The 13,993-nt window shown below is 43.2% G+C and overlaps 1 protein-coding gene across 2 annotated transcripts in view; it reads left to right on the top strand.

Moving 5' to 3' along the window:
• Positions 1–1,394: 1,394 nt before the first annotated feature.
• NFATC3 (nuclear factor of activated T cells 3) overlaps positions 1,395–13,993 on the top strand; it is a 63,894-nt gene continuing 51,295 nt past the window's right edge. For both annotated transcript variants that reach the window (XM_069868339.1, XM_069868340.1), the window contains exon 1: positions 1,395–1,553. In XM_069868339.1, coding sequence (XP_069724440.1) covers positions 1,454–1,553 — 100 coding nt within the window. In that variant the 5' untranslated portion in view covers positions 1,395–1,453. The remainder of the gene's footprint in view (positions 1,554–13,993) is intronic.

The following is a 13,993-nucleotide window of genomic DNA, read 5'->3' on the forward strand; positions in this document are numbered from 1 at the left end:
TCTACAGGGTGTTATTCAATGATGTTTTCTGTTTCCACTGGAACTGCAAAGTCATAAAGTTGGTTTGAATTTAGGATTGCTTTCTTCAGCACACTGATCTTCCTTATGAGTGCACAGATAGATGGAATTAACACTCCTATGAGCCTGCTGGGCCGAGAATGTAGCCGAGATCCAGGGCAGCCTGGGCCAGGGCCTCCCTACCCTCACAGCAAAACATTTCTTCCCAAGATCTCACCTCCATCTCCCCTCTTTCAGCTGAAAACCATTCCCCCTTGTCCTATCCCTGCACTCCCTGATCCAGAGTCCCTCCCCAGCTTTCCTGGAGCCCCTTTCAGTGCTGGAAGCTGCTCTAAGGTCTCCCAGAGCCTTTTCTCCTCCAGGCTGAACAGCCCCAACTCTCTCAGCCTGTCCCGGGAGAGGCTCTAACGCGCACACAGTGACCGAACGTGAGTGGCTGTGAGGAGTTTAATTCACATCAATGCCTAAAATCTTCCTAGATGTCATCTCCTGAGGATCCACCTCTTCCTGCATCCACAGCACCCACCGATGGTTTCAAGTCACTCCAGGATTTCTTAGACTGCAAATCCCAAACCCATCAGGTCTACTGTGGTTTCTACACGGACAGCCTGCAGGGAGCAGGATGAGAGAGCGCCCTACGACAGCCCCGCCGGAGGAACGACTTAAATTCCACGTTTTCCTTTGCTCTTTTCTTTCTCTTCTCGCCCTTAACGCGTTGTAAAGCACTAGGTGAAGGCTCCCACCCCCTGTATCCCGAGAGGCGAGCGGCCGGAGCGCTCCTTATCCCGGCTGCGCTCCGCAGCTGACCCCCCCCTGCCTAATTACCGAGTGGTTAATTGGGGCAGGCGGCTCTTCCCGTGGCTCTAGCGCGGGGCGGGCTCGGGGGGGGGGGCCCTGCCCGCAGCGGCCTGGCCGGGGCGACACGTGGCGCCCGCGCGTGGCCCCACCCCGACGTGACGTCACTGGGGGGCGTGGCCACACGAGGGAGGCCGAGCGGGCGGGGGCAGGGGGCGGGGCCTTGGAGGGGCGGGGCCAGGCACGGGGAAGAGGTTGCGCGCGAAAGGGGCGTGGTCAGGCTGGAAAGGGGGCGTGGCCAAATCGTGATATATTGTGGGGGGCGTGGCCTGATAAGGGGGCGTGGCCTTGTGGGGGCGTGGCCACACTACGGACTAAGCCTCTGTGTTGGGGCGTGGTCTCTAGGGGGCGTGGCCTCTGGGGGGCGTATCCCTCCGCGGCCCGTAGCGCGCGCCGCCCCGCCTGAGTGGCAGACGCGGCCGGAGCTGGCGCTGGGGCCGCACCGCCGCTCGCGCCGCCGCCCGCCCCCTCCGGCGCCATCCGGGGTTATGAGGCGGCCCTGAGGGGCGGCGGCGGGGAGCGCAGCCCGGCGGGGCGACGGGGTGGGGGTGTTTCTCGCTTCGCCTCGCCGGCCAAACCCATGACTACGGCAAACTGCGGCGCCACCGACGAGTTCGACTTCAGGCTGATCTTCGGCGAGGACGGGCAGCCGGGCCCCGGGCCGCCGCTGGGGCCTGCAGGTGCGCGGCGGCGCCGGGCCGAGGGCCGAGGGGATGGGGGGTGCCTGGGCCTCCCTTACGGCTTCCCCGGGGACCGAGGGCCCTGCCCGTGCGGGGGGGAGCGGGGCTGCAGCCCCCAACCCGCCCGGGGGGGGCACGGGGATGGGGTCCTGCGGTGGGATGAGGGGATTGGGGTCCCACTGTGGCGTTGGGGTCCCCTACAGGCAAAAGAACGCGGTCCCATCATGGGATCGGGGATTGGGGTCCCCGGGCAGTGGGATGGGGGCCCCTCAGGGGCAGGGGATCCCCCTATGGGATAGGGATCCCACGGGCTGGGGCTCGAGTGAAGGCTCGTTCAGGAGCTCCTCCGAGGGAAAGCTTCAAGCCAACCGTTCCCCGAATGGAAGTCGCTCCAGTTTATCCTCCAAGTCCCGTGTGCGTGTGTGGGAGGGTGAAAGGCTGTGTGCTGGGATGTGATGGCTGTTTGGGTCCATCCATACGGATAAACACGCACATTTCAGAGCGCCTCCCTTTTATCCCGTTCTTGTAGTATTGGAGCCTGAAAACACAGTTTAAAAACCTCATAGTCGTTAAACCACAGAAAATAAAGCCCTCCCTGTAAATGACGATGTGCGGGGTTGGTGAGAGCCAGCTGTGCAGTGCGTAGCTGCGCTCAAGTTCAGTGGCGGCACGCTTTGTTTCTGACCTACTTGAAATAAGTGTTAATTAATTGGTAATGCACTGTCTGAAGTCTAGCTGGTTAGATGATAAGATAGCTCCGAAACGTGACTGTGTCCAGGCTAAACGATGCAGCCATGTTGTGTTCTCTCCCTCGATTGTGTCTGCGTAACTTGGTTAGGAAAAGAATACAGTCTGGACATAGTCCAGTTTAATTTCTTGCAAAATCTTTAACTTTCTTGATGCTAAGACTTAGTTTCCAGATTCCTTCAGAAAAGGGGAGATTTTCTTTGCTTGTTTTCCAACTTGGTGGAATAGCAGATGGTGCTTTTGGGAAGGGGGTTTGAGTTCTGCCAGCCAATTAAATGCAATACGGTACCATGTGAAAACAGTGGGCAATGTTAACAAATGACAACAAAAATAATGTTGCCTCTATTTCTGTTCTTTTCACATAAAACTAGTAGTCTAAACTGCTCTTCCATCAATGATGGATGAGAATGAGAAAACGAATTGCTTGGAAAACTGGAAATACTACTGGTGCTAAATACACTTTTATAATATTTATGTTTTGGTAGTATTCCTTAGCAAGCTGTTCAGCTGTTACTCTGAACATAGACTGTTTTCAGGCTTGATAAGTTTAAAGTATTTTTAAGGCAAAATTGACAATACGATATTTGAACAGCAAGTGATTCGTTTGCTGTACCTTTCAGTAAGAAATCCTGTGTTTGCATCTGTAACTTAGTAGTTTTACTGTTTTGTGGAATACTGGAGATGATCTCACCTGCTGTGCGGAGATGCGATCTCCAGGGGGAAGGGTTAGGATAGGTCTCTGCTTTCAAGTATTCTATTAAAAGAATTGTCAGACTTTAACTGGTATTTCTGCCCATGTATTTTACATATGAAAAACAGGGGTTTGTATAAGAGAGGATCCATATTTCAAATGTTGTATTTTCCCCTTCCTCCTCTCAAAGCATGTTGTTTAGATGAACGAAGTTCTTAGATCTCGCTAAAGCATTTATTTAATAATCCCATATCATTTGCCTCAATTACGTTGTCTGTTGTGCAGCAAAATAAGTGTATTTATTGGTCTAGTGTGTGCTAAGAATAAAACATGTAAGTCGAAGGGAAGTTGCTTAATCTGAAATAAATAATATTAAAATTGCTAAGACTTTCATGGTCTTAGAGAACACTTGGAAACACATTCTCATGCTTCGTGTTATATCTGTAGAAGTTTGGGACTGGCAGCCTTGTGAAAGAAGTGTCTAGTACTAAATTCTTGTGTAAATTACACAGAAATCTACATTAATGCTGTCTCTTACACTGAGACTATTAGTGTTGTGAGAATTTTGTTCTTTTATATATGTACATATGTAAGTATATATGTATTATTTTGAACTGCATATTTAATCAAAAGCAAGAAAATGTGAGCTATTTTTTAATTTAATTAAATATACTTTTGATTTCTGAACTACTAAGAAAATACTAGTCCTAGGCAGTAATTACCCTTTTTATGACATTAAAAGGGCTATAAGAGAAATTAAATTGACCAGAGTTCTGAGGTGTTACACAGACCGGTGTCAGTGGTTTGCAGGATACCAGAACTAGCATCTTAGCTTTGTGCTAGGTGGCAGGAGCCGAGACCTGTGTTCTGCAGTAGTTCTTGCGTGCGTGATCTGAAAATTGTAGTTCCTGTTGCAGCGGGGAATGCATGAAATGTGGCTTTAGGATGCTTGACAGTCTGTAGCCCAATACTGCAATCTTTGCAGTATATGTCACTCAAAATCAGAGAGAAGGCCCATTTCGTATAGCTTGTGAGCTGAAGGAAAAAGGTCTTCAGCTGTGTGTTTAAACATAAGTTACATACTAAGCCACTTACACAAAATCTCGCTCTTTTTCTGCTAGTTCAATACCCTTGTCCCTAAGAAGAAAGAAATTATCGCTTTGTTTTTTTGTAGTGTTCAGCACTCAATACAGGTGGTACAGTTCTAGGTGCTAAGGAGCTTCATCTTTTCTGACAAATTAATCTGAGCCTCCAGTGCCCAAAGGTAAAGCTATAGAGCGCTCTGAAGTGAACCAGATCTCTTTGATAAACTATTGCGAAACTGGTTAGCTGCAGTAGCATCTGATTGCATCTTGCCACCTTACACCAGTTGCATTTGAAATGCTTGAGTAGGCATACGAATTACGTTCGGGTCCTGTGCAATCTGCTAAAATAGATTGTCAAGTAACTAACTTTGTCAGTTAATGTGTTTCAGGGGCTGCTGTGTTTGGTCATTTTAATGAAGAGAGAGATGTAATATGTGACACTTGAATAATTGAATCTAACTTGAGTGCTTCTCTTCAGATGCTTTCATCCCCTTCACCCCCCTAGTTTTGCAATACTGTTCAGTATAATTTTGGGAAGTTTGCTTAGAATTTATTAAGCGTTAAGCAAATAAACTGCATTAAGGTCTTCGTGCTACTCTTAAACTCTGCTGTGGATGAGGTATACTGTTTAAATGGCAAACTGTGCCAAAAGGGGAGCAAATACAAGTTGCAAACAAAATTATTTCTTTGGCTGCATTTTTATTTAAAGAATGACTTTTTGCAAGTTAAGGGCCTCACTGGTATAGTGACAATACAGAACATCTTTGAAATGGAGGCTTTCTCTGGATAGAGAGTGTATTTTGATTTGGATATTCGGTTTATGTGAGAACTTCTATACTCCTCCTTTGATTTTTCTTTTTCCTCTAGCTTCAAGCCATTAGCTTACTGGTTTGATGCTGTTGCTGAACATCAAAACTGAAGTACACATTTTGCCATTGTGACTGTCGAAGTTATACCTGATCTTCTATTTTGAAGGTTTCTGTGTCTGACCACCTTTCTCTGCTAACATCTGAGCTGCTTGAGCTGCTCTGTGTTTACCTCCTGCCCATGTGTTACGCACTCTGAAGTGATAATAGGTGTCGAATTTTTCCTTGCTAGCTAGACAGTTCTCTGCAGCAAAAACTGGTGCTAGATGTGCCATTTAATTTTGTTATGTAGTAGCAGACTTTCAACCAATTGTTTGTACTGAAACACCACCTTGATGCTAGCCTTTACAGCTTTGCCTTGATCATTGCTACGTAAAGTATTTGTCTTAAATGTGTATTCGTGGCAGGTATTGCTGTTAGGTGTTGTTGGTAGAGAGTAGAAAACAGCTTAAGCTATTTACAGAAGTTTGCAGTGTGCTTGATCTTTTTGTTCTTTTCCCTCAGATGGTGATTAAGGTAAGCAGTACTAAAAGTCAGGTTGTGGTAGGAAAGAGAGGAGTCTCCTAATTAGACTGAGTGGAAGATCAAGGGTTGAATGCTGGCAGTAACTATGAACTTGAGATGTGAAGTGACTGAGGGTTGCTCTTGGTGAAATTCACTTTTGTGATTATATACCTCTGCTATGAAGTTTGATTTGCTTAGCTGAGTAAGAGAAACTCATGAGGTCTGATCTTTTGAAATATTTTTAACAGACCATCTTGCGCACCTGTATGGATCATCCGAAGTTTCATTCCTTTATTCTGTTTAGATTTGTTTGCCTGTACAAATAGGTAAGAGAGAAGGTCTTTGCATAAGCTGGTAACACTGTGGTTAATATGTATAATTCGAGCCATCCGTATAAATACAGCTGTCTTTGCGGGTCTGTAAACATTTGCTATACAAGAGTGGTCTGGTGGATTAAGACTGGGATCAACTGGTGCAAAAAGAAAAGAATGAATGGACAAGTACTTGAGTCAGGGTTTGTCTTTTTTTTCTTCCCTAGATATAAATAAAACTTAAACATAAAACCTCCTTTTTTATTACGTGTTGGCCATTCAGTGTATTGTAATAGGAACCACCATTTGAGGGGAAATCCAGTTACTCTCATTTTATTTTACAAGTTGGTAGATGCTGGTGTCTACGTTGGTAAAGGATTGACGAGCAGGGACACAATGCAAATCCGTTGCAGGCTGTGGTTATATAATCTGCTGGTGGACGGGAGGGGAGGAGGGAGAACCAAACAGCTGCATCTGACCGAAAATAGAGGGGTTGTGGCAAAAGCCTTGTGACTGAGAGGTAAGCTGGACACTGAGGAAGAACCATAGGAAAATGTGAAATAAAGTCAAATGTTATCAATGGAGTCGGAGTTGCCTGGCTGTTAAGAGTAGCAGATTAAGATTGTAATCCTGGGAAGCTGACATGTTTGATTACGTTGTGTTTTTTCACAGTGTGCTTGCTAAGTGAAGTCTTGCCTATTTGGATAAAGCTTGACCAGGATGAGACCATCTGGAAGAATACCAAATTCTCTTGGGTGCTGTTGCGAGGCAGTTGTAGTTGCACCTGATCTAATTTCATAACTTTTATGGTTTGGCATATGGTTCTTGGATCACTACACAGTGCAACAAGAATCGCTAAATAGTGAGTCACTATGTAGTGGAGGACTTTAAAAAGGATCTCTAGTTTGACAGCATGCCACTGTGTGTGAATTCGTAGTCACACCTCACCCTCTGTCTCCTTCCCTCCCACCTGAATGATGGGCACAGTGCAAAAGAAAAGAAATCCCGAGGGCTGGCATGTGGGAGGTGGGCGGAGGGTACAAAAGCATTTGTGCTACTGCTTTTGTCTTACGTATTTGTGAAAATTAGAAATAAACTTTCTTCAAGAGAAGTAACATTTTTGTGAGTGAGAAATGAGAGTAGATGGGGCCTGGGTCAATAGTAAGCAGCAGTTCGGCTGTTGAGAGCAGTAACGTAAATACGGGAGCTGTTGCCTGAAGCTGCCCTAGTGGGCCAGGGAAATACGTGGAGCTGGCTTGGCAGGAAGCCCAGCCTGTAAAACAACATCCAAGTCCTTGCATTTGTCCAGGCTTGCCATGTGGGTTCGAATGACAGTGGAATTTAAGATGAGTGAAATGATCAGTAAAACTCAGTAAAACTGCGAGGCAGTAGCAAGCTTATTAACGAGCCAACATTCTCTTCTACCTTTAGTACACCCATCTGTGAGTATTTTTGTGAAATACTGGCAAAATGGAACGTAGAACTGTGGAACTGTTCCAAGTCACTCGTGGAAGGTCAGTTGAAATCTGAAGCGCTGCGAAACGGGTCGATAAGCAGGCTGTTGGACTGTGTTGTGGCCTGCACATCCTGTGAGTTCACTGAACAGCTGAACTTCATCATTTGCGTGGCTCTTCTGATTAAATGTCTCCATGGCACTGAATGCTTATGGTTGCTTTTCAGACAAAGGACAATAAGTGTGATAGAAGAGAAGACACTTGTCTTCTTCGGGAGGTCCAGTCCTCATTTTTATGTTCCTGGGGGAAGGAGGGAAGACTCGAGTTTCTGGGAATCTGATTACAAACCCATGATCTTTCAGCAATAATTTCATAAACATATTAGTCTGGGTTTGGTTTGTATTTTGCTTTGGGGTGGGTTTGTTTGTTTTGGGTTTTTTTTTTAAAGCTGAAAGAAAAACTTTATTGAGGCTGCATGAAAGAGATTTGTAGGTAGAAATATGAACAGGTACTTATAATTTATTACTCGCAGAAATGCAGAATCTTATTAATCTTATTTAGATTAATAGTAATTACATGTTTAGAAAATGGCTTCTCAGACTGCGTTTTGAAGATTAGTCTTCACTTCTACAAGTAAGAAAGATTTTTAATATTGATGGATAGAGTTGGATTTTTCCTGTTTTGTTTTTTAACAGCTCGATGATGAGGGTTATTTTTTATATCTTGTAAATAGTCCTCTTCGGACTTGCTCTTGGACCCTTTCAAACCAAGATCTTTGCATTTCCTTATGTATGAAGTTATTCTAGATTGCAGGAGGCAAATAACTTTGAATTCACTGTTTAATGATAGGGTTCATATTTCAGTGGCTCTTAACTTCGCATTTTAGGAAGCAGTGCTGTGAGAAAAGTTTTGTTTGTTTGTTTTTTCTTTCTAATCCTAGATCTTAATTTTGTTACTGATCTGGTAAACAGAAAAGAACGGGGAAACCACTTAAACATAAATTCAGCGATAAGCAGCATTGGCACTGTGCTGGAGAGGCAATGAAGTTGTGGGTGGTTGTAGTTGGGACAGGACACACACTCTTATCTTCTAACTAAACTTGTTTTACAGAGTAACTCTTTGTATCTTCATACCCCAAATTAAAACATTCCCTGAAATCAGAATTAGGAGCTGATAGCACATGCAGGGTGCATTCATTAACTGATAGTGACAATGATTCAGTGCTTTTGATAGCTGCATAATGGCCTGTAATAATGTTTACGATGATTTACAGCTACTCGTGTGTGTCTTAGATGCTTTCTAATAGCTGTTCGCCAAACCAAGAACTCGAAGGAGATGAGGAGATAGAGTAGTTGTATGATTACAATGGACTTTGAGGGTGGTGTTTGGGGTAACTGTACTCAAGTGACAAAGCCACAAGAGAATGTGTGGTTTAATCCAAAGAACCACTCAGAGTTTAAATGTTTTGTATTTTGCGTGGCTTCCTAAAATTAGGCCAGAGACTCTATTTCATCAGTGTAATTTGTCAGATTTAGGCTTTTGAGAGCAAATGCCAGAGTCTTTCAGATTGCCAGGCTTTTTTTGGTTGGAGGTGGGAGGTTACACTGATCGGGTACAGTGTGGAGTGAAGCCACCACTCCTGCTGGAACAAACACAGTCTGTTTAGGACTCTGCAAAGAGATTCAAAATTTCAGGGCTTGCATGTGGCATTGTTGTGGGGCATGGTAATGTGGTCTGCCTTGTGTTTTGGGGGTCCATTCTGAAGGCTGCTGGAAAAATATGGTCTTCATGCTTTGCTTCAGCCTCCCCTTTCCTACTTGGCTGTTTGATTCCCATTTCTGCTTGTTATGATCACCGTGTTGACTTAACAAAATTAATTCATCATGTTTCTGACTGTACATTTGTGTGAGCATCTGGGAAAACAGGAACATTTTGGAGAATCATTCCAGCTCATTTCAGAGTACTTTGTACAGAGCCTTTGATTTTTTGCACCTAAGTCTACACTACAGTTGTATTGTAAACCAGATTGGTGAAAAGCTGTAATAATGATTTGAACTACTGAGTTAACCGCTTAATGGGATCCCTGTTGTGGAGTGGTTTGCCCTCTGTCCTATTGTAGAGCAGCTGCAGAAGTGACAGTATGATTTTGCTGAGGTGTGAAGAGTTCCTAAACTAGTTTGTTCAGATACCATTTCTCAGCCTCTCTGTCATGTTCTGTTTGATAAACAGAAAGAGGCAGATTCCCATTTCAGTCTCCCCTGCTCTTACTGTGTGACCTCTCCCTGCTTAAACTTCTTGCCTTGGTTTGTTGGATTCCTTCAGTGCCAGTTTTTGCAAAGACCCCAGCCTATGTTGCCATACTCCACTGTAAACTAAAATACCCCTTTTCTTGCGTGCTCGTGCCTTGTTTTGTTTGCTCTGGGACTACCTGCTCATTCTGTTGTTTCTGCCCAGTACTCAGTTCAGAACTGGAGCGGGATGTAAACCTGGAGATGTCTCTGTATCAAGCAGCACGTTGCTATCGGCCAGCTCGTTGGTGTAGGAAGTTCATCAGTGATAAAGGTATCCATGTAGGTAGTTAGGTGAGGATTTTAGTTTATAGATACAACGTAAACCAGAACTTTGATAACTGGGGAGTCTTTTCTAGAGTCTATAGTTTTGCCCCACACAAAGGAAGAGTTAGGTTATGGATGATAAACTTACCTGCAACACCTAGAAAAGCCTTTGGCTGGCAACTAAGGAAAATAATGCCCTTATTCTCTTCAGTAAGTGTTTGCCTAATGCCTTCACTTATCTTTATGATCAGTCTTCTTCCTGTGGTTCAGGAACAATGCATCAGTTCTGGAGTGTTCAGTCTTCTCTCAGTTCCCACATGTTTATGTACCAGATGCTCTGGGATTGCAGGGCTGCAGTCCTGTCATGGATTTTGGCAGCTGATGGTACAGAAGAATGTCCTTTGCATTCAGAATAGCAGTGACATACAGGCTGATAACACTACATGTTAGTAACTGCTGCACAGATGTATTGTTTTGTTTTAAGAATCTCCCCAAAGGCCATAGCGCACTTCTTAATCTCTGAACTACTGTGTTGTGCTAAGCTGACTTTCTCTCTAACACTGAATGACAAATGAGGTTTCATCAAACTGGAGGGCAGCAGCTTCTGTTTTCTTTACAAGGGTGCTACTCAGTAAGATCCTGTGCCCTCTTGAATGACATACAGAGGAAAGAAAGGAAGCAGAGAAGTCTGTGGAACTTACAGATTTTTTTTTTAAAGCAAAACGTAACCATTTTTCTTTTTTTTTTTTGTTTTTCTTAACCTGTTATAGATATTCCTTAAATACTGAACAACAGTGTTGGTTTGTTTTTTTTTTTAATTTAAAATCATGCTTCATAATCAACAAGGAGTACCGGGAGAGCTGGAGAAGGCACAGGTACAAACACTGCCTAGGACCTCTGGTTACTATTTTCTGTTCTTGTAACTTAACTCAGAGTGACTAATTCTTGTTGAACCTTAAACTTACAAGCTGGATTCTTTCCCTACTTTGTACATTGCTTTTTATCAATGTACCTGAAAGCACTCCGCTATGAAAGATTGTGAGAACTTACATTTTTAAAAAAGGGAAAAAACCTCAAGTGAGTTTTAACTCCATCCGCTGTAACAGAAGTATGTGGCTTTCTGAAAAGTGCTCATGGCTTAAGCAGATGCGTTTGAGTTTTGTGCTTGTTTAGTCTGGTGTTCTTACATATCAAATAAAATTTTCATGGCTGTTACGTCCCCATTTGGAACTAACTCCATCACTTAAGGGTGAAGCTGGACATACACTAAGGCAGCCATTGTAGATGAAATATGTACCAGGCTATGGCCTCAGGGTTTAGTTGCACATTACGTTTCCATTTAATAGTGAAAACACCTGCAGTTTCTGCCCTGGTTGCTTGTTTCTCTCCACGTCCTAGAATTTGCCATCCTGTCAGTTGTATATATGCAGGTGTTTACGTTAGTGCACTGCGAATCTGATTGCCAAAATCATCTGGGTTAAAAATAATTCTCATTTCCCCTCCCCCTTTGCATGTGCGTGTGTGTGGGAGGGTAGTTGCTGCTGGAAAAAAACATAACATGTAGTTACAGCCTGAGAACCAGTATGTTCTTATTTTATACAAAGTCAGTTGTAAACATTTGATGTGCTGTATTATCCTCTTGCTTAAACTGGTGTGGCTTCATTATTATTCTGCATTTCTACCAAGGATAATGAGTTCTTGTCCAGGCTAGAATTTAGATGAGACTTACTGAGGAGCAGTCACCATTGAGATTGTTTTTCTTGTACATTTCCAGTATCCTTGCTTTACACAAGAAAATAAGTGAAATCCTGATGGGTATGAAAGAGCTGCTTCTAGAGTACACGATTGACAGAGTTAAAATTTATTTTTATCCTTTTTGAGTAATCTGATATGAGCATAGAGCACAAAATCATTGAAGAGGGAGAACTGCTTCATATAATGACAGTTGTTGTAAATCATCCTTTTCTGAAAGGTTAAACTTGCACTCCAGTTTCGTGTGTTGCTAAACTTGGTCTGTAATTATGTGTCTTCCCCCTGCTCCACGTTGCCACCTTAACTGTTTTCACAGCTGATACTTTTTTAGCACAGTATTTGGTGGCTTAATAGTCAGTTATACTCCTTATAAACCTATGCATTGCTGTGGTTTTTAGGGTTTTTTTTGGAGTGTGTTTTTTTTTTAAGTTGGTGTTTTAAGCCTGTAGGAAGTGTCTCTGGAGAACTTGCTTGCAATGGAAAACTGGAGATAAATACTCAGTTGTAGAGTTTTAATGTGGCAGAGTACCAGCCAGAACTCTGATGGAATCCTCTTAAGTGCACAAGAGGAAAATTGTGACTATTGGGTATTTTGAGCTCTTTGTGAAGAGTAAGACTCCTCTTTAATCCCAAGAAATATATGAACTGCTGTAAATCAGTAAGGTAAAATGAAATAAGAAAATGAAGCTGCGTGTGCTTTTTTTCTTATATGCAGATATTTCTGTGGCCTTCTTTGTAATACCATCATGTTCAGAAAGAGAGAACGATAACTGTCGTGACAGAACTGAAAAACAGAAGTGATTGTCATTCTTTTTAAAGTTTGGGAGTGGAGACGGATTATATGACTTGCCTGAGAACACACATGATGTCTGTGGCAATGCTCAAGTCTTTCCTCATGCTATTTAAAGGACTTGATTACTGATCCTGTTTTCACTGTAGTATTTTTATAAGACCTAGGTCATGCTGCACTTTCTTAGTACCTTGTAACAACTCCTATTGTCTGAACCTGTTTGTTTATGGGCTTACAGACCTAGCATAATAACGCGGTTTGGATAATTTTGGCACAGGGCTTGTGTTCAGACATTTGATAGTAATTGACCTTCCTTCTATGGAGGAGTCTGGCTCACTGTACAGCTGCACATACGCGTGTGCCAGTACGTCGCTGGGGAGTGAACAACTGGTGGGCAGGCATTACTAGTCTAGAATGTGCAGTCTGATATGGGAAATAGTGAGCAAAATGCACTTTAGGAGCAGTTGTTCTTGGTATTATTTAATTATATTCTCCAGTTAAACAGCTTAAGTTGAAGTGTAGTTAGCAGTTTAGTGAGAGATGAGCCAGTGTTGTTTTAATACTGAACAGGAGTGTCTGTAAACCAATCTGTTGCCAGACAGTAGCAAATGTACATTTGGAACAACAGACCCTCTGATCCTCATTGATAGAGGATGACACAGAGGCCTAATGAGAGATTGCGGTGGAAGTCTGCAGGTTTATTAGCTTATATGTACTGTGTCAATATAGGACATTTGCTAACTTTTGTGATCCATCAGTAGTAAACCTGATCTCACCAGGGTAAGGGAGAAGGCTTCACTAAATTTCTAAAGACTGAGTGGCTTCTCCATCCACTGTAGTGTGAAAAGTCTTAAGTTAGAACAAGGCTGAGTTTTCGGGGTTTTTTTGTTTATTTTCTATGCTGGCTACTCAGAAGACCTCTTTCTCTGATCATAAACCAAAATTTGTTTGACGACCTTTTGGTCTTAGCAAACACTGACTTCTTGTTTTGTTTCCCTGACTCATATTAAATGCTTACTGGAACAAATAAACTATTAATACTGCTTCTAAAATGGAAGTTAGACTTATTGGCTCATAGTTCTTAAGTGCTTCTTAACCTTTTATTTAGTCCAGTTTTTTTTACTCTGTGTGGCTATTAACTTGGTTAGTAATTGTGTTGGTTGACTTGACTAAAGAGAAAGCATTTAACACACCTGCCTTCTCAAGGTCAAGGCGGGCTTTTCATGTGTGTGGCACTGCTGCCCTCGGTCTTTGTCTTTTGCTCTCTCTGTTCCATGTAGCATCTTGCCCCCACGTGCTTGTGATCGTTTATGTTCTGCCTTTAGTAATCTGACCTGGTTTCTGTTTCTTGAATGCATCTTTCTTATATTTTATGGTCGGTCAAGGCCTCATGGCTTGGCTAACTTCACTACTTTCTTTCCTCCCGTGATAGGATTGTTTGGATGTAATAGGTCTCCTATTAAGTAACCAGATTTCCATTACTCCACTTTTTTGCCTTGGGCTTCTCTGTAGCTCCTTTGCCTTGTACTTGCCTATTGTGAGACTTCCCTGAGTTTGTTTGCCCTCTGCTTTCCTGAAGCCCTGTGATGTATTTCTTGAGCTCTACTCCTTTCCATCTTAAGGGCTGGATTTGTTTTGTTTGTTTGTTTGTTTTTAATTATTTTTTTCACTCGAGATGTATTCAT

The sequence above is a fragment of the Phaenicophaeus curvirostris genome, chromosome 14 (assembly GCF_032191515.1).
Source record: "Phaenicophaeus curvirostris isolate KB17595 chromosome 14, BPBGC_Pcur_1.0, whole genome shotgun sequence".
NCBI classification, from domain to species: Eukaryota; Metazoa; Chordata; class Aves; order Cuculiformes; family Cuculidae; genus Phaenicophaeus; species Phaenicophaeus curvirostris.